We start from the raw sequence: 27854 nt of genomic DNA on the forward strand, positions 1-27854 counted from the left end.
CCTTTCCACTAATGTAAAAGTTGGGTCATTTACCTTCAAAGTAACCTCAATGGCCAATGTCAAATGACTTTTCAAAACTGATATTTTAATTTGCGTACATCTGTACAGCCCATATTTTCCTTTTAAAACAAACTGTAAGCCAGTCTAGATGTGTGTGGCATAGAACATTTCCCATCCACCTTCTGTTTAGCTGAAATTAGACACCCACCTCAAAGCCCACTTTTCTTTCAAAGCCGTATTTGAGAGAGGATCAAAGTTCTGGGCCTGAAGTACTTAGCTCCAGCATGCAGAAATGTTAATGTCAAGTTTCTAGACTCAGAACAAAGCCAATAAACCACAAAATCAAGTGTCTCATCATCACTGAACTTCTGGTGCTAGGAAAGAATACACCTCTGGAGATTCATTCACACCTCATCAAGTTCCCTTCATTAACCACAATCAAGACATGGACGAAAGTGGTCTCTTTTGTTAGAACACCTCCAAAATAATCCCAATTAAAATGGAGCATAATGATAACACAGCACATAAACACAAGGACCAGCCATTAGATACCATTCTTCATTGAAAATTAAACATGAGCCAGGTCTGCATATAATGGGGGACCAGAATGGTGACCCCGGAAAGGAGATATCACCCTATTCCATCAAGATTCTCAAGCTGATGAATTCTGACAAGGAGATATTACTGTTCCATAACAGAAAGAAACTGGGCTTCATCCCAACTACAGCAATTTTCAATACGCTATAACTTATTAGGTTTATTACATAGAAAATCACCCAAAAATCCCAGACCATTGAGAAGTGTGCAAACTGACGACATGAAGAATTGTCTTTGCGCCAAACTGGAATCATCTCCACATAAATCATCCAGACGATCTGGACCACCCTATACAAAAGTTGCATGATCATTTGCTGACAGTCAGGCCCAGCACGGTCACGTGCCATTTGTGAAGCCAAGGGTGTGATCCCTACTCATGTCACTAAAGGGCTACCTAACAGGTCAATCTTTCGCACGTTTTGCTGTTGACAGTTGTTCAGGAAAAATCTGCAATTAAAGTCATCTGCCCCATACCCATCTGTTTCACAGCACAACACATGCACTGCTCAAACTGCAGCTTTAAAGAGGTGTCACACACACACACTCCATGCTCCAGATCTGCCCCGTGTGACCATCATTTACTCCCCAGTGTGAGAGGTGACCTCCACAGAATACACAAATCAAGTAAACTATAGAAGGGCAGCATAAGTAAAAAAAGATTTATTTAAGTCACACTGAAAAGGTTCATAAAGCATGACATGTAGGCTGGAGTTCACAGACATTACGCTAAAAAAAATAAAACTTCGCCTTTTGTACAGGTCAGCCACAAAACCTTCTCACCACTTGAATCCTAAGTTAGAGACTCATATCATCACACAAGGTGGTTGCCACCAAGGATGGGTAAAGTATTAGTTCAAAACATTTTTAGGATTTGCTTTCATTTTCATATTATCAACTTGTCAATCATGATGATCCTACAAAGAAAAGGGCCACCAATGCTTTACACAGTGAAGTGTTAGTCCTGGCTGTCAGACCCCTATAGCACGGTGTAGGAATGATCATTTCTCATGTGTGCCTTGCCATTTAGGCTTCAGCCATTCAACGCAACCAACCAACCGTCATCCAACAAAAGGCACGGGTGAGCAAGTCAAACTGCAGCAACACTCCTTGCTGGGGAAACCGAAGCTATGACAGAACAGCAAGACATGATGAACAGCAGCTTGATGACAAAAGCAGCAGAGGACAGATAGCTTTTTACTTGCTGTTATGTAAAATGTGCAAGAAAACATTTACATACAGTATTTACCAGTAGACCCTAAATGTGGGCTCTACACTTAAGGACTTTTCCCATCAGATTATTAAACACTAAAACAAAGTACAGTATTTTAAGCACTATATTGGTCATTACATCTTAATTGTAATCACACTCCTAAAGCTGTTGTAAGAGTGTGAAGTATTTGCATGTAGACTTGTCACTACATACATTTTCATGAAGCACACTTGTAATAATGTTCAGGATTTCTTGAAGCAGTTTGCTCTTCACATGCAGTCAAGTCTTGCTCGTTTTATTTCCACTTCAGGAATAGAAATGGTTTACTTCCAAAAGCTCTTATTCTGCCAGTAAAGCCAATGTCACATTGTACAACTTTTAGTTGGAGGGAATGCCAGACTTGACAACTGGTATTGCCAATCTTTGCTCATGGGCAGTTCAAGAGGCAAAACTAGAAACTACAAGGTATGACAAATTGATTAATTTTCTTGGCTATTTCTAAAGTATCAAAAGCACAAATTTTTTTCTGAGAGTCAACGGCATTCCGCTTGATCCCATGGTGTACGAATGCTTTCCAAAACATGAGTTCATCTCCAAACTCGGACACTATTAAGATACGATGAAGGGAAAAATAGAAAAAGGAGTTAAGCATTTAAAGCTATACCAATAACTAGAAATATTTCTTAAATATCTTGCATTGCAAAAATCATAATATTGTGCTTTTCTGAATGTAGAAAAAAAAAAAATACCAGCCAACTATATGAGATCAGTTATCATCAATTGCGAATCTGGTTGGGACAAAAACCTGCAACCACGGGGAGTTCCACTGAACAGAGTCTGGGAAACCACTGATAAATGAAGTATATGACTGAACATCACTGGAAAAGTCATACCATGTGACATGGCTTTAGAACTTCATTTAAAAATTTTAGCTGAGCAAGTGTCCGACTGCTCTGACATGGCACACTACTCCCAAACTTAACTATGCGGCCAATGTCAACCGGAGACTAAATGACCTCCCAGCCCCACCAATTTGCCATTTGAATTGTTTTATTACAATAAGCATACAAAATAGCAGGTGTCCTTAAACAGACCAGTAAGTGAATAATATAGCAGTCCTATTTCCAGGCAAACAGAACTCTTGGCATTTTAAAACCAGGTAATTCACATAAATGTGCCAGGTTAAAATCATTGTCCAGATAAACTTCCAGGCACATTCTCCATCACACAGGGGTGCCCAATGAAGAAAGAACTGCTGGTTTATTACTTGCAGGGCTCTTTGCTCTGTGTCACTATTCATCCTCCATCACTTTTGATTTTTTCTTCTTCTTTCCCGATTGTGTCACTTCTGGTACAATGGAAGGCAATTCTTCTGCCTCTTCCTGCATAACTTCTTTGCTTTTCTTCTTTTTCTTTGTGGGAGGAATTTCTGACACTCCATTCTCTGAAACATCCGAAATACTCCGTTTCTTTTTCTTTTTCACTACTTCTGCTTCATCATTTTCCTGATGGAAGAAAAAAAAATGGATTTTTCCAAAAAACGTGCCTACTGCAAACATTACAATTACACATCAACTATCAATTAAAGAAAAACCAAAAGAAACTGGCCTTGGGGTCAAACAAAATGTCACCTTGTAGTTTAGTTTTTCCACTGCTAGACCCGGCCCCACAGACACTACAGGGCTATGCATTCTCTGTGAGCTCTGCTAACATTGTGCAGATATACACTGCAGTTTGGCATTGTATTCATTAACAATGCACAGAACCTTCATATTTTCTGAATGCAAGCAAGTCAGATGTGCAACCACCAATAAAAGCCTTCACACTGCTAGAACTTCTAGTGCCAGAGAATGGGACCCATCCGGCCATTGCCCCTTGCAGTTTTGGAACACTTGGCTATGCTTACAGGCATACTCTTACTTACCACATGTTTACAGTAATGTCATATTTTTTTTTCCGGGGAGAATAATGATAAAGTTGTTCTATGGGGAAGAACACTGAACAAGCAGTAAGCAATATTGAAACATCTATGAAAAACCATGTCAAACAACAAAATAATCCATGTCAGTTTTATGCTCACAATGTATCAAACACATACTTTTTCTAAAATATTGTTAAATGAGTCATTCCAGAAAATCTTCTCTGAATAGCTAGGGTAAGTGTGCTTAACAGGATCTAGCCTGAAGACCTCCTCCCCAAAATAAAAACAATTTTCTTCAAAATTTATTCCAAAAAAAATGTTTAGTGGAATCTTTACTTAGACTACATAATCTTACATTGAAAGAGACAGATAAGCAAAGATGACTTGCCTCCCCATTGCTTTGAGCCTTCATCTCTTTTTCCTCCTCTTCTGCAGTGGCCAAAGCTTCCAGTCTTCTCTTTTCTTTCTTTTTCTTTTTCTTCTCTTTTTTCTCAATCTTTCGTTTGAGTTCAGCAGTTACTTCTGATGCCTAAAGGAAAAATACAAATTAAGCCAAAATTACTCAAGATAGGATTCTGCCGAGTGGAAGATCCTCATTACCCAAACCAGTTGCATTCAGTGGCATTTCTGCACCACTGCATTTCTCCCCGAGCTTTTTTGGGGGTATTGGGGGTCTTGGAGGAAGACAAACCATAACCACACGTTTGTTTACTTATTAATCTCTCACCTCTCCGGAGAGGAATTCCAGCTCCCTTTCAACTGCTAACATTTGTTGATTTTTAAATAAAACCTCATTTCACACTGCCAAGGAGATTTAGGCCTAAATCTTGAACAGGCTATGAAGGAGGAAAGAGAAAGGAACACACACACACACACACACACACACACACACACACAGCTACCACCAAAACCCATTCAGAATCAAATCAGAACAGAACATTTACACCATTTGGCAATAATTTCCACCTGTCCCTCTGAACAACATTCTATCCAACATACCTCAAAATTCACAGCACAAATTTATGAATCCTTCAGCTTAAGTCCTGAAGGATCAAAGCAAGCCCTCCCATTAACCAAGGTTCCTGGTGTTTTCAACATGACCTGCACAAGTATGGATAGTCTCAACCCCCCAGACTACCTGCATTTAAAAAAAAAATGGCTCCAAGCAGATTGAAGCAATTCGTCCCTATACAGGAGTTTTCATGAAGAAGGTTTTACCCCCCAACCCCTATACAGGCACATCAGATTAACTTTGAATACAGCAGGTCTAAATCAACTTGTATTCATTTCTAAAAAAGAAAAGCTCACCAGGGCATCTGAGGATTGCATAACTGATACACTTGCACATTTCCGGCCAAATCACTCTCTCTATATATTTAAAAAAAAACAAAAACAGTGCACATTTGCCATACTGCTACCTTAGATGCACATGAATGGCTACACCTGAAAGAAATCCAAGAGTGCAATGAAGGGTACTTTCGCTTACAGCAGGTACAAGCATGCAAATGTGTCCTTTGTTATGAAGTCTGGACATTGTTTAAAAGTGTAGGCTCATAGCCCAGCATGTCACTGGAGGCCACATCAGTCTCATTACATCAGTCTTGATCCTCCACAGATTGTCAGGTAAAGGAGGTCACATCATCTGTGGCCACAAACCTAAAGTCACCCAAGAGATCCCCAGACGACCAACTTGCCTCTGCTACGGCCTCCTTCATCACATCAATATTCTTCCGTGGTGCTTCACCAGTTTCATAAAAGGAAAGCCTCTCCTCAACCTGCTCACGAAGCTTATCTCCAAAGACACTTGTTGGTATCTCTAGAACATAATGAGGGGGACAATTAAAAAGGGACATTCCTTCTACTTTTTTAAACATTAAACTTGATAGCAAGCAATGATTCACAAAAATTGGACAACAAAATACAGTATTACAAATTCAAGAAAAGAACTGCGCAAGAAACAGGTCTTGTAGTGGAGATGCACTACACAGGCAGATTTTTTTTTTGGTCATGGCTGGACACTGAAAGGTAATTCTCACCATTTGCGAAACATGCTGCACTGCTACAGGCAACACTACTTTATTCACTTAAGTGGCTGAGAAAATAAGTTATTTAGCCTGCCTGGTAAGGTTTTCTGAGATAGCCTGTCCCACAGCAGAACGCCCATAACTTTTTATGCAAAAGCTGGCAGCATCAAGGCACTCTCTCCCCCACCCCCCACCATCTATAAATTAGGAATTAATTTGTCACATCATGTCACATCCCCTGCAGAAATACATGCAAGCTTGAGCACTTTAAGTATACCACCAGTCAAGTCCCAACTCAGCTTGCAGTGTCACTTTATCCTGTTATATTTTATTTTTAAACCGGGCTCGTAGGGATTAACTTCTATAAAGTTGTGAAATCTCCTGTGACTCATTCATGCTCGCTGCACCTTCTTGTCAATTCTGACAGCTCAAAACCCTCATCTGACAGTGCAGAAACAAGTCAAATACAATACAGAGGAGACTTTCAACATCTCAGCTTTCTATACCTTGATGTAGATTTTTGTACATGCCCACCTTTAAAAAGTGTTAAAGCTCCATAAAATCCTTTGTTTCACAGATATAAAACTTAGTATCTAAAGCCGGATTAACCTAAAATACAGTGCATCTAGAAAGTATTCACAGCGCATCACTTTTTCCACATTTTGTTATGTTACAGCCTTATTCCAAAATGGATTAAATTCATTTTTTTCCTCACAATTCTACACACAACACCCTATAATGGCAACGTGAATAAAGTTTACTTGAGGGTTTTGCAAATTTATTAAAAATAAAACTGAGAAATCACATGTACATAAGTATTCACAGCCTTTGCCACGAAGCTCCAAATTGAGCTCAGGTGCATCCCGTTTCCCCTGATCATCCTTCAGATGTTTCTGCAGCTTAATTGGAGTCCACCTGTGGTAAATTCAATTGATTGGACATGATTTGGAAAGGCACACACCTGTCTATATAAGGTCCCACAGTTGACAGTTCATGCCAGAGCACAAATCAAGCATGAAGTCAAAGGAATTGTCTGTAGACCTCCAAGAGAAGATTGTCTCTAGGCACAAATCTGGGGAAGGTTACAGAAAAATTTCTGCTGCTTTGAAGGTCCCAATGATCACAGTGGCCTCCATCATCCGTAAGTGGAAGAAGTTTGAAACCACCAGGACTCTTCCTAGAGCTCGCCGGCCATCTAAACTGAGCGATCAGGGGAGAAGGGCCTTAGTCAGGGAGGTGACCAAGAACCGATGGTCACTCTGTCAGAGCTCCAGAGGTCCTCTGTGGAGAGAGGAGAACCTTCCAGGACAACCATCACTGCAGCAATCCAACAATCAGACCTGTATGGTAGAGTGACCAGACGGAAGCCACTCCTTAGTAAAAGGCACATGGAAGCCCGCCTGGAGTTTGCCAAAAGGCAACTGAAGGACTCTCAGACCATGAGAAACAAAATTCTCTGGTCTGATGAGACAAAGATTGAACTCTTTGGTGTGAATGCCAGGCATCACGTTTGGAGGAAACCAGGCACCGCTCATCACCAGGCCAATACCATCCCTACAAGTGAAGCACTGTGGTGGCAGCATCATGCTGTGGGGAGGTTTTTCAGTGGCAGGAACTGGGAGACTAGTTAGGATAAAGGGAAAGATGACTGCAGCAATGTACAAAGACATCCAGGATGAAAACCTGCTCCAGAGCCCAGACTTGAATCCGATTGGACATCTCTGGAGAGATCTTAAAATGGCTGTGTACAGACGCTTCCCATCCAACCTGATGGAGCTTGAGGTGTGCTGCAAAGAGGAATGAGCAAAACTGGCCAAGGATAGGTGTGCCAAACTTGTGGCACCATATTCAAAAAGACTTGCAGCTGTAATTGCTGCCAAAAGGTGCATCGACAAAGTATTGAGCAAAGGCTGTGAATGCTTATGTACATGTGATTTCTCCGTTTTTTTATTTTTAATAAATTTGCAAAAACCTCAAGTAAACTTTTTTCACATTGTCATTATGGGGTGTTGGATGTAGAATTGAGGAAAAAAATGAATTTAATCCAAAATTTGGAATAAGGCTGTAACATAAAATGTGGAAAAAGTGATGCGCTGTGAATACTTTCCGGATGCACTGTATGTTTCTGTTTAGGCTGATGAAGCAAAAATGCAAACAGTACTCTGCTGCAGTTCACAATTTACACTCCCTGACACTTGAATTTGGGATGATCAAGAACAGCAACCAACCAGTGCAAAAATAAGCTGAAACAGTAAAACTGTTCTGGACTGCCAGAGCTATGGCAAATTATTCTAAGGGTAAGACTTAAAACACAAGTATGGATTTAATACATTAAAAGTCTGCCAATTGAGAGTCCTCAATATTAGAATTCTTGCAGGATTTTTTGCTCAGTTTAGGGTTTTCAGCATTCACCACTGGTGAAATCCTGTTGACGAAAAATATCAGCATCATTGCTAAAAACCTGCAAGATGTCCTCCAAGTATTTTCTCTCTCAAACACAGCCTTAACAATAGAAGCTTATCAAAATGTTCCAAACCATTCATTAACTCACCAGAAAAGCAGTCTATCCTGGAGGCAATAGTGCACTTATTTGCCAAGTACCGAGAAATGCGTCCTTTGTTTTTGGCTGCAGCACGACCAATGAATGTGGAATGAAAGATTAATCCATACTTCGGCGTGTTTCCTCTAGTCTTCAATGCTCTGTAAAACATGCATCCGTTTGGGAAAAGTACAATAAAAGCAATGCAAGAGCCCCTCACCTGAAAAGCTTTTTTCAAACTAGCAGCTTGATCACAAGAAATTTTTGTAAGAAGGTACTGCAAAATATCAGCTCCTACTGGCCCTTAGAGAAATCTTGAGCTTCCCCGTAGTATAGGACTTTCCTTTATGCCCAAATGCAAGATGCAAATGGGATTATACTTTATTAATGGCAATGCATTTTAATATTTGCATACACCAGTGCTGCACAAAGTTTAAACAGGTTATTAAAAGTCTGACTGCACATTAAGGCAGCACACACCAAATCCATGTTAATCCATCAAGTGGCACTGTGGCATTTTCAAAATGCTATCACATTTTAACTCTGCCTAATATGTAATAACATATTTAGCACACATTCTTCTAGTTTAAACATCTTTTGACACCTGTCTGCACCGATTCTATGTTGCATAGAATGAAAGCGTTACAGGTTTTCAAAGTCTTTCAAAATATTCATATCTACAATGCCACCTGACAATTGTATGTGTTGCTATTGCATGCAAACACTTAAGGTCTGGGCAAAAAAAATGAGAAACACTGTGGCAGATCCTTCTTGCTGTAATCCTCAACAAGAATCTCCTGCCATAACCTGAACTTGAAGCTTATCTGTTGCACTTTGATTTTTTCAAAAAATACTCATCCATGTATTTGGTTTAAAATTTCTTACTGTGCAGTATTAAAGCAAAGATGAAGCAATACAGCAATTTACATTCAGAAATTCAAATAAAACTATTTCAAAATTACATGCCATCATGTTCATAATTTATGATTAATGGCAGTCTATTACATGTACTGAGAACTTAACATGTGGCTACATAGCATAAAAACTAATCTCTCATTTAGTCTTATGACACGAAGTAAGATTAAATGACGAATTGTTCCAGACTCTTATTACATAAACACTGGTAGATTTCCTACCCTGCTGTTTTAGTTCTATACCAAAATCCACAACTTGTATGCAACCAATTGCTGGTGGCTGCTCAGAATCTGGGGCCTAGGACAATCATTCACAGTACTACTGAGGCAGGCTCAGATAGCAGCAGGTCATTACCTAGAAGCACCCAGTTATCTGCCATCATAACAACCACCTTGCAGTTATACCTGAATAAAGCTTTCTCAGCACCCAGGATTTGCACCGTTGAAGCAGGGTACTTTGCCAGATTTGTCAAACTGCCAGCGTGCGAGATGAGACGAGCACCAACCTGTCAGAAAGAAAGCCATATTACTTAACATACTATTAAGTATTTCACAATATCCACGTGTTCACGGATTTATTCACTGAATCAGCTTAACACAGTTTAAAAGTCAATGGGACTCAGTTCTTGCAGTTAAGCACATGCCAGAAGCAACCCTGCGCAAAGTGCAAGACCATCACAGGGCCCACTTACAAATCTCTAGAACACAACAACAACAACGTGATTCACTCAATAAGGGGTGCATTTTACCAGCATGTGCTGAAAATTAAGAAATGGCAGCAAGGACACTTTCAGTAGATCAAATGCTACAACTTAAAATTTGCCCTTTACTTTGGAACTAAAGCAACTGGCATTGAAGATAGATAGATTTTCAAGATTTCTTAGAATTGAAGATGTGTAACTAGTAGAATTATAGAAAAACAAATCTTTATGCGGTATCTTTAATTTTAACTAATTCGAGATTTTAGTAAATACATTTTATTTACGTGTATATAGCACCTTTCCCTTTAAAATGTCCAATAGTGGAATAAACCTGGCTAGTTTAGTTGAAGGGTGTCTACATGGAGATTCATAACACATGAACAGGTTATTGAAGAATACTTAAGAAGCAATATTTAATTATTGTATATTCGCAAGTTTACATAAATGTTTTATAAAGATGCCAATGCATTGTGTTTAAAACATGAAGGCACCATAATGTATGGACTCCGATGTGGCAATACACATGTTAAATCATGGTGAATTTTAAAAATGTTCAGTGCTGTATTAAAAAAAAAAATGTTGTTAACTGTTCCATTACTAATAGAGTATTTCTTAATTTATTCCATGCTTATGTGTATGAAATTAAGTCAATATATAGACATCTATGTATAGTTAAGTAATCACTAATATAAAAGCACCTAATTCAGTCAAGATACAAATCAATATTGAATAGAATCAGGGCACTGTGAATCAATCTTGCCTGCATTACTGTAGATATGCACAACTTTGCTAAGCAAAATGGTGCTTCTGTTTATCAACAGTAAGGACAGTGCCACTGTGAAGTTAATTCAAGCCAAGGCAAATTATATTTGCACATTTTTAAAATTCCAAAATCTTAAAAGAAATCACCTACCACTTCACCAATGAGAGCTGCCAAATTAGGCGCAACCTGGCTCATCTTAGAACGGAGATACTCTTGCAATCCCTTCCTATACTCTGCCAGGGAGATCACTCGGCTGGAGAAACTCTCAATGTTGATTAAATCAATAGGAGAGATATCCATACCTAAGATAATTAATACAAACTCTTAAGATAATTTTGCACTTTGAGGCATAGAAGGAAACAATCTCTGCTTGAAGGATATTCAGATCATAATAATATCAGTCATGATAATCAGTGGATTGACAGATTTTGAATGCACATCATTTGTATCCAACAGCATTGGTAAGGAGATACAACTGCAGATGACAGTGATATGTACTAACCCATTGAGCTTTTTGAGGCCTCAAGAATAGCTTGTGCTTTGGCGCTGTCCATCACCACCTCTTCTAAAGCCTCTAGACTTTCAGATGACAGTTCCTTCCGATTCCCAATCAGTTTTGCCAGACAGCAGTAAGTGTAGTTATCACTAATAATCTTGATTAGCTCTGGGAAGTGATACCCATACCATTCTCTAAAACAAAGAAAAGAGAAATTCACATTCACTCATGTTAAAATAAAGCCATACCACAAAATTTCCTAAAACTGTGCTGTAGTTTGCTGTGTATTAGCATGCTTATACCTTATTAAAATCTTCTACATGGCTTTTGAATTGGTGAAAGTAGTGAAATTTTCAGCATCTTAAAACAAATCTATCTCCCAACAAATCCAAAGAAGCAGACATGAACAAAGCCTGCTCCTAAAGGATGTAAAAGGAAAAGTTATTATGCCTCCCTTTTCTATACAGTCAGTGCTGGAATGGCACAAACTGTGGTAAGCAGTGGGAGGGTGGCAGCTAGAATCCAGTAAAGCAGACTAATGGTTAAAAGCTCTATAGTGGTAAAACAAAGATATACACCCCACTGGTAGATTTAACACCCAAGAAACCCAGACCAGTTTGGAACTTAATTGACCATGTAAGCCAATGTCTTCTTTCTCGTTTCCAACAGGTCATGGAAAATAGACATTGAAAGGCCTTTACTTTGAAAGGGGATGGATACGAAAGCATTCACACAAACCCTAACTATATTTTTTAAAAGTAACTGTCAACCAGAGTATATTCAACTGTCACATATGTCAAAGGACTCAAACTGCTGCTTTATGTGATAAAAATGTTACATTAACATTTTGCTGCTTCAAAAATTGCTACAAATATATTTTAAAAGCTAACATTTTTGCTACATGTTCTTAAACTACTTACTACCCATAACAGTGTTAGGCAAATCCAACTATTTGACAACAAATACTTAAACCAGTTTCATTTTAACTCAAAAACACACACAGATTGAAAATCTAACAAATCAAAAATTAAAAACTACCACTTTAACTATTAAGCTCTGGAAGGGAAATTACTCAGATTTCACTAACAAAGCAGGATTCACTCCAATTACAAGAAGAGTATCATGGGAGAAATCAATTTACTTCAGCACTTGTTTTAAAGGAATACACCACCTCAAATTTGTTAATATGGTATTTACCCCATGTACACTGTATAAGGTATAGTGATGGCTGAGTAAAAAACTTCTCATGTTTTCATGTAGAAATTACATATCAAAGATTCAAACTAAGACTCAAAGTATTTCTTTACCCTTGGTACTTTTTTGTTCACACTTTACTATTACAGTTACACAAGTAATCTATAAACAATTCTCAGTAAGAAATCAAATACTGACCTGACTCTCATTGCAAAGGTGTTTATGTCCTTATCTAGCTGATCCAAGAGGGCAATGGACTGGATTATCATATTGTCTGCTCTATTCACATTGAATTTTACCTTTGCTCTCGAATAGCTGTGACCCAAACCCAGCTGAGCTTTGGATGCAGACTGAGCAGTAAGACCCTTCACCAAAGAATGGAAATGTAATCGAATACCTGCAGAAAAATGAGACATATCACACCAAGTCAAGCACAGCAAATTTTATTTCAGGCAAAAACCAGAAATTCAGTTTCAAGGGGTTTCAAATCAAAATCAAGGAGTAAAAGTGACAGACTTCAAGCTGCATCCACAACAGGCAAACACACCTATTCTCCTATGGGTACCTGGATCATAACGCATCTAACGGAATCACATCCTATCCAAGTTTTCTTCTCTGTCTATTTGACATGCTTGCAAAGCAACACTACTACAAAAAAAACAAAAAAAAACAAAAACACACACACGACTGTGTTTGTCCTGTAGCAGGCAACACTCAAATTTGGGGGGTTGGATTTGCAATCCTTAACCCTTCGTTACTCGGGTTTCGTGAACTCTCATAAGTGCTCAGCTGGGATGTATTGCAACCCACTGTTATTTATGGAGACATGGTAGTAAGAAATATTTTAAGTGCAATTAATCTTTACTAGGACACAAGCCCAAAAAGAGCCTTTAGCTCCACTTCAGTTTTTCCGACCGTAGATCTGTCCTTATATTATGCGGCCACCTTGTTGATGCAGTCAAGAAGCATCTCCATTATGTCTGGCTATATGACAAATTCAAAGGAGAGAGAGAGAGACTGACTTTGTATTTCCTGTGACTCCGGGTGATTCCTTTATAATGTTGTGAGCTCTGGTGCGAACTTGCTTTCGAGGTGGGGTCTTATACCACTTGAAGGATTTGTCTTTTCCTACATAGTATCTTTCCTGTGGCTGATGTGTTCTGGTTCTAAGTCTAAACTTGACTCTGGTTCTAACTCAGAATCACTCTGTTCACTTGGATCAGATTCACTTTCAACCTCCTCCAAAAGTCTGATAAGCCTATCCTATGTCATTCGTCAATGCTCGGGTGGGGTGTGAAATACCAACGATACCCTGCAGGACTACTCTGGTGGGGTGCTAAACACCCAGAACGACGTAAAACAATGTTAATCAGCGCAAGGGTCCACCTCCAACTGACGTGTGCGCTTGCATGGGCAATAAGTTAGTCAACTTACAGCTACTCAAGGCATCAAAGTTCCACGCTGTGCCATCTATGAGAAATGCGCATAACTTTGGCAACTGGGGTGTGCAACACCCCACCTGAGTAACAAAGGGTTAAATGTAACAGATGGGAATTTCAGACAGGAGGAGGGTGGTTAAAAAAATAATAAAAAAAAAATAATCCAGTTTCAAAAGTACTTTGACTGGGTATTTCAAGCATTTTTATGCCAACTTATTCTGAAAAATAATATTTTTAATCCATACTCTCTAATTTTTCCTGCAGCTTTAAGACAGCTGAGCAGTCAATAAAGCTGTGTGAATTTTCATTTAAATAATTAGATTTAGTCGAAATATAATTCACACACTCTTATTTTAAGCTGTACAGTAGTGCACACTTATCGGCATTGCCACTTTACTGATCCAGCACACTTGCTTCAAATCCAGCGCCTGATTATCTGTGTAGAATATATCTAAACTGGCCAATTTTCACTACAATAGACTATCAGTGATTAGTAAATTGGCTGCATATGCTTTCCCCACATCTGCTTTTCTAAGATGTACAGTAACTTTTGTAGTACTCCTGTATGTCAGGGATTACTCTATATATGCACGTTTTTCCTGTGAACTTCCTGTAAACAGAGCAGCAAGACAGAAGATTGTAATATCAGTCTTTATATTAAAGTGGTGCAACAAAACTAGGAAGTTTTGCACTTTGACAGACAATGCTTGTTGGAGTTTGGATGGTGAGTGAGCTTGTACAGCAGCTGACATTTTCATTTATAAAAAGAGATAAAGATTTGATAATGCTTAGTAAGCAATAGGCTTGTTAGCTTTATAGTGGAAATATATCTATTTTACTTGTAAACTTGCTAGGTACATAAGCCTTGTATCTTTGTGATAAACACCTTATTAGCAACAGATTGATTTGCAGCTTTTCACAAACTTGGTCTAGTTTATATTATGCGTGCATCATACAGTGCAAGTTTTGGAAAGAATCAAAATACTATATAATTAAAATAGTAATCCATATTTATATTACCCAAAGAATTAATGTCTAATAATTAATAATTAATGTCACTGCACAAAAATAAAATATTTTCATAGCAAAAAATATATAGTGCAACTGATTAAAAATTAAACAGTGTTTAACTGCCAGTCTTAAGAGAATTTGTGTGAAAATATTTTTCGTTGAACAAAGAAAAATGGTTTAAATTGCATTTATAAAGTAAGCTGTTTCAGGTAAGCAAATTTTAGAAGAAATTAAACATAACAGCTTATTATAAGACTTTTTTCTTTCATGACATTACATGAAATGGTCTGTATATATTTTAGTAGTTAAAGTATGTAATTTAAGGGAAATGTTATTTTAGTATTTTTATGGCCACTGAAAATAAGCCTACAGAATTTCATTTTCTTGTTAAAGAATGAACACCTGTGGTGTATACTTCAGTTATATAAATACCAAAATTGTTTTAATATTGAACATCACATTTCTACACATCTGGTTATGCTGGAGCTCAGTGTGAAAAGAGTTAAGAATTTAGAAAGAAAAAAAATTCTGATGCCGATTAATTCAGCAACATAAAATAGGATAGGTATCAACCTTAAAACCTGATTCGGGAAAACGCTGAAATTTAATAAAGTCTTGCATTTTCAGCCATGAGGTCAAATACTCAAGTGTTCTCTCATGTTTTTCTGTGGCACGAATTTCAAACTTTAATTGTAACCACATTCTGACAACTGAAGAACAGACCAGGCAGAGGCAAAAAACCACTTGGTGTTAAAGAATGGCGGTGACTTCAGTATCGACACTTTTGTACTCACTGGTTTGCAATACAACATATGAAAAGAAAGCAAACAAAAAAAAAAGTTTACAATGAAATGAATCCCTTACCAGGAAATTTTTAGACAGACAGACACACATTCCTGGTTGTAAAAGGCACACTTAAAGAATCCACTTAAAGGCAGTATGGAATGACGATGTTCTGCCACTTGTGCCCCAAGGGACTGAACTTAAAGTCTACTATAAAGAGTGGAAAGTATGCAAGAGAACTAGAAGCTTAGGTAATAATACAGATTTTGTGCATCAAACAGTTGGACATCTAGTATTTACCTATAACTTCCGCATTTATTAAAACACAAAAAGGTACATACAGTATATATTTAATGATTTCAAAGTACCCATATCATCCCACCTACTGTATGACAATGGCAGCCTTACAACCTCACCTCTCAAAATTTCTGCTACAACTCCACCTGTCTGACAAGACACACCAAGTTCCTCCTGCACTGCAGCACCAATCTTCCCATCAGCAACACCCAAAACCACCTTGCGCTTCTTCCCAGAAGGTGGGATATTGGTTTCAAGAAACAGCTTTAGATCTGCATGTATAATACCTGAAACGAGAAATACAATATTTATACAGATATCACATGAAAACATTTTGTTCATTAACTTAAGACACTCAATGTTCAGTTAAATGCTGACATCAACATAAATCAGTAGATTGACAGATTATTAAAGCATCATAACATTGGGGATATGTAAACAGATCTGTGTAAATAACCAGCTATGCACAAAGTTAACTCATACCTTCAGAAATGGCATTTATGTTCTCTAGAGCAGACTGTGCAGATTTAAATGGAGAAAAGGCAGTCAGTTGGACAATGGTGTTGAATTTGCCAACACTCAAAACACTCTCTTCCACCTATAAAAAGATATGAATTAATGCAATAAGACAAAATATTCCATAAAAATAGTGAAAGATTAGATTTGGTAATGTGATCTCCACATTAGATAGGATAGGACGTCCTTGTACAATCAACTGGTGCAAAGCTCAACACACTAATATAAAATGTTAAGTGTGCTGAGGGCGAAAGGTAATGTCACAGCTGTATTGTGCCAGACACTCCACTGTATTCTGTCAGGAATGTTGTAATTAAACTTGCATGTATGTACGACCATTCAATTTAAACCTTATTTTTCCCCTTGCAATACTGGGCAATGCACAAAAACTGAGAAGCATTCGCTAAGCAGATATAGTAACTATGGTCACACCAATCTAAAGGACCCGTGAATTGCCCCAGTGGTCATACATCTCTTCAAGAACTTGTTTATGAAAGTGTCCAATAAGCAACCCCCAAAACAAACTGTTTTAGTTTTAATCACATCTCCATAAACAAATCAATGTTTATTACCTGAGGTAGAAGCATGCCAATCTCTTCAGCTTCCTTTACTACAAATAGGGCATACCCAGCGGCATGCTCAAAGAGCACGTGTAGCAAGACCTGGAATGGGGGTTAAAAAATTCAAAAGGTATAAGAAACATCAAGTGAACCCAGTTTATAGAAGTGTTGACACAAGATGCAGTCATTTTCTTAATTTCATCCACTGCAGCAGGCACATCTTGAAACGGATTCAAGGCACCAGATAAGGGAAAGTAGTCAAACAATGCAGCTTAACCTTCTGGTAAATATGTAAACAAATGCCTTTCGAATGAGCTCCACCATTTACAATATTTTACTAAAGGAGTTTGCAAATCGTTCAACACATCTTGCTTTTCATTTAACAACTCAAACCCAGTAAAAGCATATATCAAGTTATTCCAATTGTGTTGTTCATCATACTATCCTAATAGAGTGATGATATTCAACAATCTGGACTCTGATGAAGCCCGCTAATGGCACTACACATTCATGTTGTGTATATTTTTAAAAACAGCGGCATTCAACTAATAAACCAGTTTCAACTCTTTTGGCACTCACGCTGTTATGCACATTCAGCATTACCATCTGTGATGCATAACCTATCGGCATGTACTGTACTTTGTTATGCATGGAGTAATAAAATGCATTGCATTTTTAATTCAACAGATAGAACGTTGCAAACATTTAGTAATCGCTCTGGAGGGCCCTCTGAAAATACCATGTAGCTGCAGCTGCAAACTTTAAATAAAACGATCACAATGGGATACCAAACGCCATCAATTGTGAACAGAAAGCTTATTTGGAAAAGATAAGTGATCCAGAAAACTCTAAAAGAATCCGCTTTTGTACATTGGATAGTGTGTGCTTGGTTTGTGGGTGTGTTTGTGTGTGTCCTGCGGTGGGTTGGCACCCTGCCCAGGATTGGTTCCTGCCTTGTGCCCCGTGTTGGCTGGGATTGGCTCCGGCGGACCCACGTGACCCTGTGTTCGGATTCAGCGGGTTGGAAAATGGATATCATCATAGCATTACTGTGGTGCCATGGTACTCTGCATAAACTTTGCAGATGAGAAACCCAGTAATGTTTCAGCAGTTAGATTTAAATCGTGGGCTATTGGTTTGGACTGTATCGCGGTCAGTCAGATCTAATTACTTTTTACTAAGCATGCAATACAAAGCGACTTGCACAAAAAGACACTACCGTGAGAAAATAACGAACACGTCGATCTCGTTACCTATAATGTGCGTTAGATGTGTGCACAGATCACACATGGCCTGAGAATCTGAATTGGATTTTATATTAAAAAGAATTTTAAAGAAACTAATAGTTACTCCTTGCTAAGTTCGTTACCCATCGCTCTGAAACCGATTTGACAGAAATCAATTCCCGAGGAACTTTGTATAAAAAATCAAAAAGAACAAATCAAAATAACAAGCCCCTACTCGACTGTGCAAGTCAGATTGACGTACAAGAAAAAGTGACCTAGCAAGTACGTGTCAATTAAATCGAGCTCAAAATTACAAATAAAAATTATTATTATAATACATCGCAAATGGCTCAATATACATCTTCATTTTCTGCAGTTAAAATTAAAAAAAGCACACTTTTTGGCCTAGCTCGTACACGTGCCGCAGGACCACGTGGACCTTATGACGGGCCGCTGCCGGTTCATAGGTCCTAACTACATATTCTCCCACAAATGAGCAATCAAAATCTGTGCAAAAAACACGGAACCCTGACCAAAATAAATGACTCAACCAAGGGACAGTAGAACCATCAACAGTACCCTCCATTATCCCACACGTGGCAGACCTCTGCAACATGTGGTGCCCGCCCCGGGAAGTCGGTTGTAAGATTATACTTCGTTAAAAACGACGATTTATTTTTAAAAAAACGCGTTAAGCCTGCATAGCTGTAGTAATACTGATCAATGTGGCGTTATCTTTAAATTTGATAATCTGACGGACTTCGCTAGACTTTACTGTTGCAAATTATTTTTCGTAAATGGAAAATGAGTCATCAACCGCGCCTTCCCTTAATGCTTGCAGATAACACGACGTCAGCTTACATGCGCAATAAGTATAATATATGTTTATAATAAAAAATACACATGCATTCAAGTAAGTGAGTAGCAATCGCACCATTTTCTTCTTAGACCACTACTCACCATCTTCCCTTCGCGAGTTCTTCCTCTGCTATACACCACAACCAGCAAACCCCGCGAGAAAAGCCTCCCCTCACACACGCGCAATGTACGCTACACCCCTTTTTCGTTTATGCGCATGCCTGATAACTAGCAGCTGGCATTGGCTCATGTGCTAGAGGTGTACTTGTATTCTTAGCTTCCACTTAGGTTTGTTGTCAGTGGTATTTAAAGGTGAATTACATTTATATCGTACGTTCTGTTTGCATAAGTTAAACGCCAGTAATTCTTGACGCAATACATATTTACTTTGTTTTTACCGGTAAGTGATCCGAGTTGATCAAGTTAGTCCTGCTTTCAAAATGGATGGCCTCAGCCAGTCCGTACTCCCTACGTTAGTCAGTCACTCGGCTGCCACCCCACGCGACCCTTTACCATTAAGTTATTTACAGAAATACGGTTTCCAAAAACACCATGTACTCTCATATTATGGTTAGAGAAACCGGGTCAATGCACGGATTTCTCTGCAAGTAACCTGGTTGTAGGGTCACGTGAACTCTTAACCAGGCTGCAGTTACGGATTTCGCAGTCTGTACATGTCCGTTGCATTTATCCTGCGTATGCCTTCTTGCACATGTATCCCGCAGCCAGATATCCCCAAACCAATACTATCCAATTGCAGAGCCACAGCATCATACCTCACCACAGTTCTAGACATAGACATATGTAGGTAGACGCCACATTCACTGTGTTGCCCAGTCGACGCGATACGTCAGTGCGTCCGCCCTATTGCAAGTGGCAAAAGTGCCATTTAAATTAATACAAGTAGACGTGGAAACCGGATTTTCTGATGAAAAAACAACGTTTAAAACAGTATCGTTTACATACAACAGATTTGGCGAATCGTTTAAATGCAATTATTTATATCCATCTATACACTAATAATGGCAATTATTAAATAATAATTATTATTAAATAATTCCTCCCATATAAGTAACATTTCTCGGAAAGCCTTCTTCCATCTCCGAAACATTTCTAGACTTCGTCCTGTTCTTAACGCAACACAGTAATGAAGTATTGGATAATGCCCTAGTCACCTTACATATAGATTACTCTAATGCTATTCTATCTGGCATCCCGCAAAAAGTATCCATCGCTTACAACTTCTTCAAAATTCTGCTGCCAGGATAATAACCTGTTCTAAAACCACTGAAAATATTACACAAATTCTCTGTCAACTTCACTGGCTCCCTGTTCACTACTGAATACAATACAAAATACCGCTCATAACATTTAAAGCTCTCCACAGTCTTGCTCCATACACCTCACTGATCTCCTCCAGACTGACACTCACTCTCGCTCACTCAGATCCTCATCTGCAACTCTACTTTCTGTACCACACATCAAACTCTGTTCTATGGGAGCTCGTGCGTCTCTCATAGTGCTCCTCAACTCGGGAATTCTCTTTCCTCTCATATACGTCAGCTCCATTGAATAACACATTTTAAAACTATACCCTCAAAACTTATCTTTTCAAACTGGCATACCAATTGTGAATTTTGCAGTTACTGCCACTTATCTTTGTTTGTTTGCTAATTATTGCTTTTTGATTTATCATTCTCTTGTTCTAATTTTACTAATATTGTTTAATTTTATTGTACGGTGTCCTTGAGTGCTAAGAAAGGCGCATATTAAATAAAATGTATTATTAATTATTGAGATGAAAACTTGACCAATGTCTGAAAGTCAAAATAGTAAGACTGCAACGGGCAGTCTGGTCTTTCTTTTAACAGTGAAATGATACACTCAATGACAAAAATAAACAATTTTATTGTATACAAATTGGCTTAATAATTTCTGAAAACATTTCACTCATTCCTCTCTCAATCTCTCTCTCTCTCACACACGCACACACACACACACACACAATGTGGTTACTTAAATATATACAGGAGAGGATCTAAAATCCATGAAACAGAACTGTCTTGCATAGCTTTTTTCATGTGTTGCCACTCTGTAATTTCAGAGTATTTAGTCTGGCAATACGGTGCAACCTTAGTTTGTGGAAGACAGACACAACTGAAGACATGAGCATAAAATGATGGTTGTCAAATTCAAACTGTATTTCCTCAATGTGCTTCTTGAAAAAAAAACACATCATCTGAACCAATCTCAGCCCGAACAAACTGATTGATCAAAGATACACTGACAGCTTGCCCTAATGTCGACTGCCAGATAACAAGCTAAGCTCCTTTGACCACCATGACTGTACCCTCAGAAGGAATCATTAAACCTCCTTTGTTTTTTAATGTGAGCATTTGGTAGCTTTGATCATATGATGCCGGTACAGCATCTGTTACCAAACTAGCACGGCACACATCACAGGACAGCTTTCTCAAAATCCCGTCTAAGGGCTACCTCCCACTGCTTCCTGAGGTGGATTTCTTTGGGAACCCTTCAAAGTTTGACAAATGTTAACAGTTACCAACAATCTATATAGTTAGTGACTAAATACATTTAGCCAAAACATTGTTTGGAGGTTTACTTGAGCACATAAATGCATAGCTTTGCTATCTTAGCCTGGCGTAGGTATAGTTAAGATTATAAATGGGATTTTCTAATGGCCAAATATAACCAAAACAATTGTTCAGCCTTAACTATGAAATGTAACCCACCGGGATCTGGTTTGGATCATACAGCAATTTGTACAATCCCAAGCAGCACATGCGTGAGGCATCTTTATCCATTATTTCACTCCACAACAGTGCCACTCGCAATATGGCAGCAACGTTGACGTACGATGCTCCTGGTCATGCGGCGTCTAGTAATTCTATGTCTATGGTTCTAGACCCGCACTTGTACACCCACAGTTACATGTGTGCAATATTGTTCTAAACCAATTTAGAATTACAGTATGTCACAAAAGTGAGTACACCCCTCACATTTTTGTAAATATTTTATTATATCTTTTCATGGGACAACAATGAAGATATGACACTTTGATACAATGTAAAGTAGTCAGTGCACAGCTTGTATAACAATGTAAATTTGCTGTCTCCTCAAAATAACTCAACACACAGCCATTAATGTCTAAACTGCTGGCAACAAAAGTGAGTACACCCCTAAGTGAAAAATGTCCAAATTGTGCCGAAAGTGTCAATATTTTGTGTGGCCACCATTATTTTCCAACGCTGCTTTAACTTTCTTGGGCATGCAGTTCACTAGAACTTCACAGGTTTCCACTGAAATCCTCTTCCACTCCTCCATGATAACATCACGGAGCTGGTGGATGTTAGAGACCTTGCGCTCCTCCACGTTCCATTTGATGCTGCCCCACAGATGCTCAATAGGGTTTAAGTCTGGACACATGCTTGGCCAGTCCAGCACTTTTACCTCAGTTTCTTTAGCTTTCTTTTAGGGTCATTATCATGAAGGAATACTGCCCTGCGGCCCAGTTTCCGAAGGGAGGGGATCATGGTCTGCTTAAGTATGTCACAGTACATGTTGGCATTCATTGTTCCCTTAATGACCTGTTGCTCCCCAGTGCCGGCAGCACTCATGCAGCCCCAAACCATGACACTCCCACCACCATGCTTGACTATAGGCAAGACACACTTGTCTTTGTTCTTCTCACCTGGTTGCCGCCACACATGCTTGACATCATCTGAACCAAATAAGTTTATCTTGGTCTCATCAGACCACAGGATATGGTTCCAATAATCTATGTCCTTAGTCTGCTTGTCTTCAGCAAACTGTTTGCGGGCTTTCTTGTGCATCATCTTTAGATGAGGCTTCCTTCTGGGACAACAGCAATGGAGACCAATTTGATGTAGTGTGTGGCATATGGTCTCAGCACTGAAAGGCTGACACCCCCACCCCTTCAACCTCTGCAGCAATGCTGGCAGCACTCATACGTCTATTTTCAAAAGGCAACTTCTGGATAAGACGCTGAGCATGTGCACTCAACTTGTTTGGTCGACCATGGCGAGGACTGTTCTGAGTGGAATCTGCCCAGTTAAACCACTGTATCATCTTGGCCACCATTCTGCAGCTCAGTTTCATGGTGTTGGCAATCTTCTTAGTGATGTGTCGTTCGTGAACGAGCTGGCTCTAAGAGCCGATGCTTTGAAGTGAACGAGAGGAGCCGATGCCCGTTGAGCAGAGCCGAAGCTTCAGCCGCTCCTGCTCAGCTCTGCAGAAAATCCATTCGGCAGGGACGGGACTTTATTTATATGGGCACACAGAACATTGGCTCATAATGCCGGCTCGTTCACGAACGACACATCGGACTAGGATCGTACCATTATGTGAAAGAAGGAAGGGGGGCAGACGCTCCGAAGACAGCAAGTGTTAGTACAGGCCAGGTACACAGAGCTGTTGCTGCGACAGATGAGGAGCCAGATTTAAATGCAAGCGCATCGTGAAGAAAAAAAGAAGAGTGAAGAACAGAGGTGTGACCAGAACATCATGTGTGGGTGGGCATTTGGCTTGTCTGGGTGGGCAAAAAATATCCATCGATCCATCCCCATTTTTGTAGGGGGGGTCAAATAATAATAACAACATAGTTTTATATAACATATAAAAGCAAAAATTGTGGCATAAATCATAACCTATTGTTTAATAAAATTAACAGAGGCAATAGAACTTGTATTATTATTTTTTGTGAACAAATATAGAACTACATCTACAAGGTAAATATCAATAAAGTCAAATGTATACAACATATGAGAGCAAGAACAGAAATGTGGCTCATTGTAGACATTAGGAAGGCTATAGGATATCAGTTTCCAGTATTTAACCTGGATATTATATACAGGACTAGTCTGCGGTTACTCTTGGCAAATTCTGAAATAAATTCATTCATGTCTAGATGTTCTGTGATGTTTTTCTCATGTGCCAGAATGACTAAATTTCTCTTCCTTGAATGCAGCATTGTTTGGCGGAGTAGAGTGAGAATGCGGTTCAAAGTAGAGAAAGAGCTTTCGCATGCAGCTGAAGACACACCAATGATGTGTGCTGTGACACATAGTGAATGCAACATAGGGAAGGTCTCTTTGTACTGCTGAATGCGTTTGCATGCTTCAGAGAGATTAGCATCAGCTGGCAGTTTATTGATCAACATTGCTTTTGCCACAGCAATTTCACTTTGCAAGCTCATGCTGTTTTGCTCTGTCCCTGCAAGTGCCTGAAGAGGTTTCAGGAGAGAATGATCAAGAAATAATTCTGATTTTGGCAGGAGAAGCGATGTGGCCCTCAATAATTCAACATTTCTCTGAGAGAATCTTGTCTCCATTTCCACAATAGCTCTATCAAGAATGCTGAACATAGCCCTTTTAAAAGTCTGATTAGGAGCAATTTGTTCATCAGAGTCACCATGCCCAAGCGTAGACACGACAATACTATCATCAAGCTGTGAGTTAACTTTCCATTTCCTTTTGAGCGAATTGGTAGGCCTACTTTCACACTGAGAGAAATGCTCCTCCCAGAATGAGTGGCTTCTCATCTCCTTCAGTGTGGCCAGTGAAGCTATCACCACCTCCCCAGCTGTGCACAAATCCACTGCATGTGCCTGTAGAATTGCATTGGCTGGTTTCAGCACACCAAGCACATGAAGGAGGAATTTTCCTGTATTGAAGAAATTCTGCTTTTTTCATTGGGTCAAAAGACCACATGCCTCTATGCAAATGTCAAAAGGGGCAGTGTCAGCCTATGCTACTTGTGAGAAAAGCCCCCTTATAGCTTCCTCATTGTTGACAATGGATTTTGTGACATCATAATGACTGGTCCATCTTATTTCTAGAAGTCTTTTCAGTGTGGGTGTATTGTATGTGTGTGAAACATAATGTCTGTGACAAAATGTGTTCAATGAATTTGACCAGTCAAAGAACTTCTTAGCCAGAGGTTCTGATTCCATTGCATGTATCACTGCTAAATGGAGCTGGTGGTTGTAGCAGTGTACATATGGAATGTACTTATACCAACTTTGTTTTGTAACAAACCCTGGACACCACGCCTTGCCCCAGACATGACATCAAAACCCTGACACACTAAATTGTCTGGGCTGTAACCTAGCTCAGAGAGATGTGACTGAGTTTGGTTACAAATATATTCAGCATCCAGCTGATTCAGTTAAATTAAGCCAATCAGGTGTTCTTCAGGGATGGAGATCTGGACAAATCTAATCACTACAGACACATTCTCAATGTTACAGTGAACCCTAGTACCATCACTTTTAATACAAAGTCCAGGAGAGTCAGCTTTTTCATATTTGGTCCTGATATCTTTTACCACCATTTTGGCAAGAGCCTCAATTATTTCATTTTGAATTACATTGGATGTGTATTTTGCATTGTCGGGGATGTATTTTACAATTTCTGCAAGTTTGGCATCTTTTTTGATTGTGTAATCAAAGAACTTAGGAAAAGTCTCTCCTCCCCACCTTCGTGATTGTCACCACGCAGAGCCAGTTCATTGACTGCAAGGAACTGAATGGCCTCCCCAATGCTTTTCACATAATATCTATTCTTTTCTATCTGGGCTGAACCCAGTAGTTGAACTATGCTTTCACCCGTCTCTGCCCGGCGCCGATACTTTTGCCATGCAGAAGCCACCACCGTCTCTTTCTAAGGCTTTTATTCCAATTAGTGTAGCCGTGTTTGGTGAATATGTCCTCGCAGTCCGAATTGGAAATACTAAATTTGCGGCAGGCAAAGCAAAAGCTGGCATCACGGACAACAGAATATTCAAGCCATGATCGAGACTGATACCAGCTTGCATTAAAACATATGAGTGTCTTTCCGAATTGAGATAATTAATTAAAATGGGCTGGGACGGGCTATCCATATTTAAGTCAGGCAGTCCGGACTGTATATTTTGTTGCAGGCAGAGGTTTGTTGTACCCGACACGGGCGCAGAGCTAGAGGATTGTGTAGGCTTATCTACATTTTTTGGAGTTTCAGTTCCCGACACTTGGTTGCCCTGTGCTCCGTGTTGGTAGCAGCGGTGCTGGGCTCAACCGTGGAGACAGCAGCTTGCGGAGGGACAGAGATTAAAGATGTCAACTTTTAAATAAGCCACCTATGCATAGACTTTGGTGTTACCAACCAGAAAATAAAAGAAGAATGGAACGTATACGCTGTTTTAATTAAGGAGTGTGGTCAACAATTTCAAAACGTGCTGCAAAGTGAACTTTGAAAATAAAATGTTATTCTTCTCCAGAGTTTTCATTGGACAGACAGAGCATTTCGCAGGGTGGGCACGGCTTGTATCTGGAGGGGCAGTGCCCACCCCAGCCCCCCAGTAGTCACGCCTCCGGTGAAGAAATGAGTGAAAGCCGAAAAAGAAGCAGCGTCTGGCTGCATTTCTGTGATATTGGAGACTGCAAAGCTAAGTGCAGAATTTGTAATATGAAAATATCCGTTAGAGCAGGGTCTACAACAAACCTGCACAGACATATAAGAACCACCCACCCATCCGTGCAACTGGAGGAGAGCGTGCCCTCTCTCCTGCCATCCACTGACCCTGGAAAAGAGCCAATTACTTCTGCTGCAGCATCCACTGTCTTACTGAAAACTGCAGGTATAACACGGTCTTCAGTTCAAACCAAAATAAGCACATTTATTCCAAGACAAATGACGCCAGACAAACAAATAAATGTCGATGAGGAGCTGGCTAAAATGATAGCTAGCGACTTTCAACCATTTTTCATTGTGGGAGGACAGGGGATTTACAACTTTTGTACAGGCCTTAAACCCCATGTATGTTCTCCCTAGCAGAAAAACTTTGTCCCAAACAATTATTCCACAACTATATAACAAGGAGCGTGCATTATGGCAAGACAGAGTCAAAAAAGCTTCAGCAGTTTGCCTTACAACTGACTGCTGGACATCCAGAACAACATGCTCATACATGTCTGTCACTTGTCACTTTATTGAAAACTTTAAGATGACATCCTGCCTTCTTGACTGTTTTGAGTTTGCTGAGAGACATACCGCAGAAAACCTAGCAGAGGAGCTACTAAGAGTGGCAAAAGAATGGCAAGTAAATGACAAAGTGGTGTGCTGTGTTACTGATAATGCAGCAAACATAACAAAAGCCATAAAAGATTTGCAGTGGACTCACAGCCCATGCCTTGCACACACAATAAACCTGACAGTTAAAGATGCGCTGAAGGTGGTGAAACCAACTGTGGACAAGGTAAAGGCTATTGTAGAGTTTTTCCATAAAAGCACATTTGCCACAGAGAAGCTGAAGTCTATGCAACGTCAGAAGGGGATGCCAGAGCTAAGGCCCAAACAAGAGTGTGCTACAATGGAAGGAAGACTTTGCATTGTCGCTACATCGGTCTCCTCAGAAAGAGTCTTCTCAAAAACAGGACAAATAATCATGAAGAGGAGAAATCGCATCAGCCCATCTAAGCTGAGGCATCTGACATTTCTGAATGCCAACCTGGCCTAAAAACTTTTATTCAAAGTCATAGTGTTGTGTTGTTGTTGAGTTTGGCCTTTATTTAATTTGTTTGCTGTGGTTTTGTGTTAAGTTGTTCATTTAAAGCTTTTATTGAAATGTTAAACAATGTAAATTTGTTTGCTGTGGTTTTGTGTTAAGTTGTTCATTTAAAGCTTTTATTGAAATGTTAAACTGTGTATTTTTCGTAATGAAAAAATGCATAAAAATACGTAATGTCTGAAAACAATGAATAAGAAATTGCTTATACACAAACCATTC

At 39.3% G+C, this 27854-nt stretch overlaps 1 protein-coding gene and 1 non-coding gene across 2 annotated transcripts; both read right to left on the reverse strand.

Annotated features, from left to right (window-relative positions):
* Nucleotides 1-1241: 1241 nt before the first annotated feature.
* nop56 (NOP56 ribonucleoprotein homolog) lies at nucleotides 1242-19248 on the reverse strand. The gene is made up of 12 exons (XM_039759104.1): nucleotides 19152-19248; nucleotides 16978-17067; nucleotides 16373-16487; nucleotides 16009-16176; nucleotides 12558-12756; nucleotides 11172-11359; nucleotides 10820-10971; nucleotides 9611-9711; nucleotides 8304-8452; nucleotides 5423-5544; nucleotides 4117-4257; nucleotides 1242-3312 (listed from the first exon to the last, which is right to left on the reverse strand). The coding sequence occupies exons 1-12, from the start codon at nucleotides 19152-19154 to the stop codon at nucleotides 3100-3102; spliced, it is 1641 nt and encodes a 546-aa protein (XP_039615038.1). The 5' UTR covers nucleotides 19155-19248; the 3' UTR covers nucleotides 1242-3099.
* LOC120533156 lies at nucleotides 11536-11675 on the reverse strand. Its single transcript, XR_005634452.1, has one exon. It is a non-coding gene; the product is annotated as a small nucleolar RNA SNORA51 (small nucleolar RNA).
* Nucleotides 19249-27854: the final 8606 nt, after the last annotated feature.

The sequence above is a fragment of the Polypterus senegalus genome, chromosome 7 (assembly GCF_016835505.1).
Source record: "Polypterus senegalus isolate Bchr_013 chromosome 7, ASM1683550v1, whole genome shotgun sequence".
In the NCBI taxonomy this organism is placed as follows: domain Eukaryota; kingdom Metazoa; phylum Chordata; class Cladistia; order Polypteriformes; family Polypteridae; genus Polypterus; species Polypterus senegalus.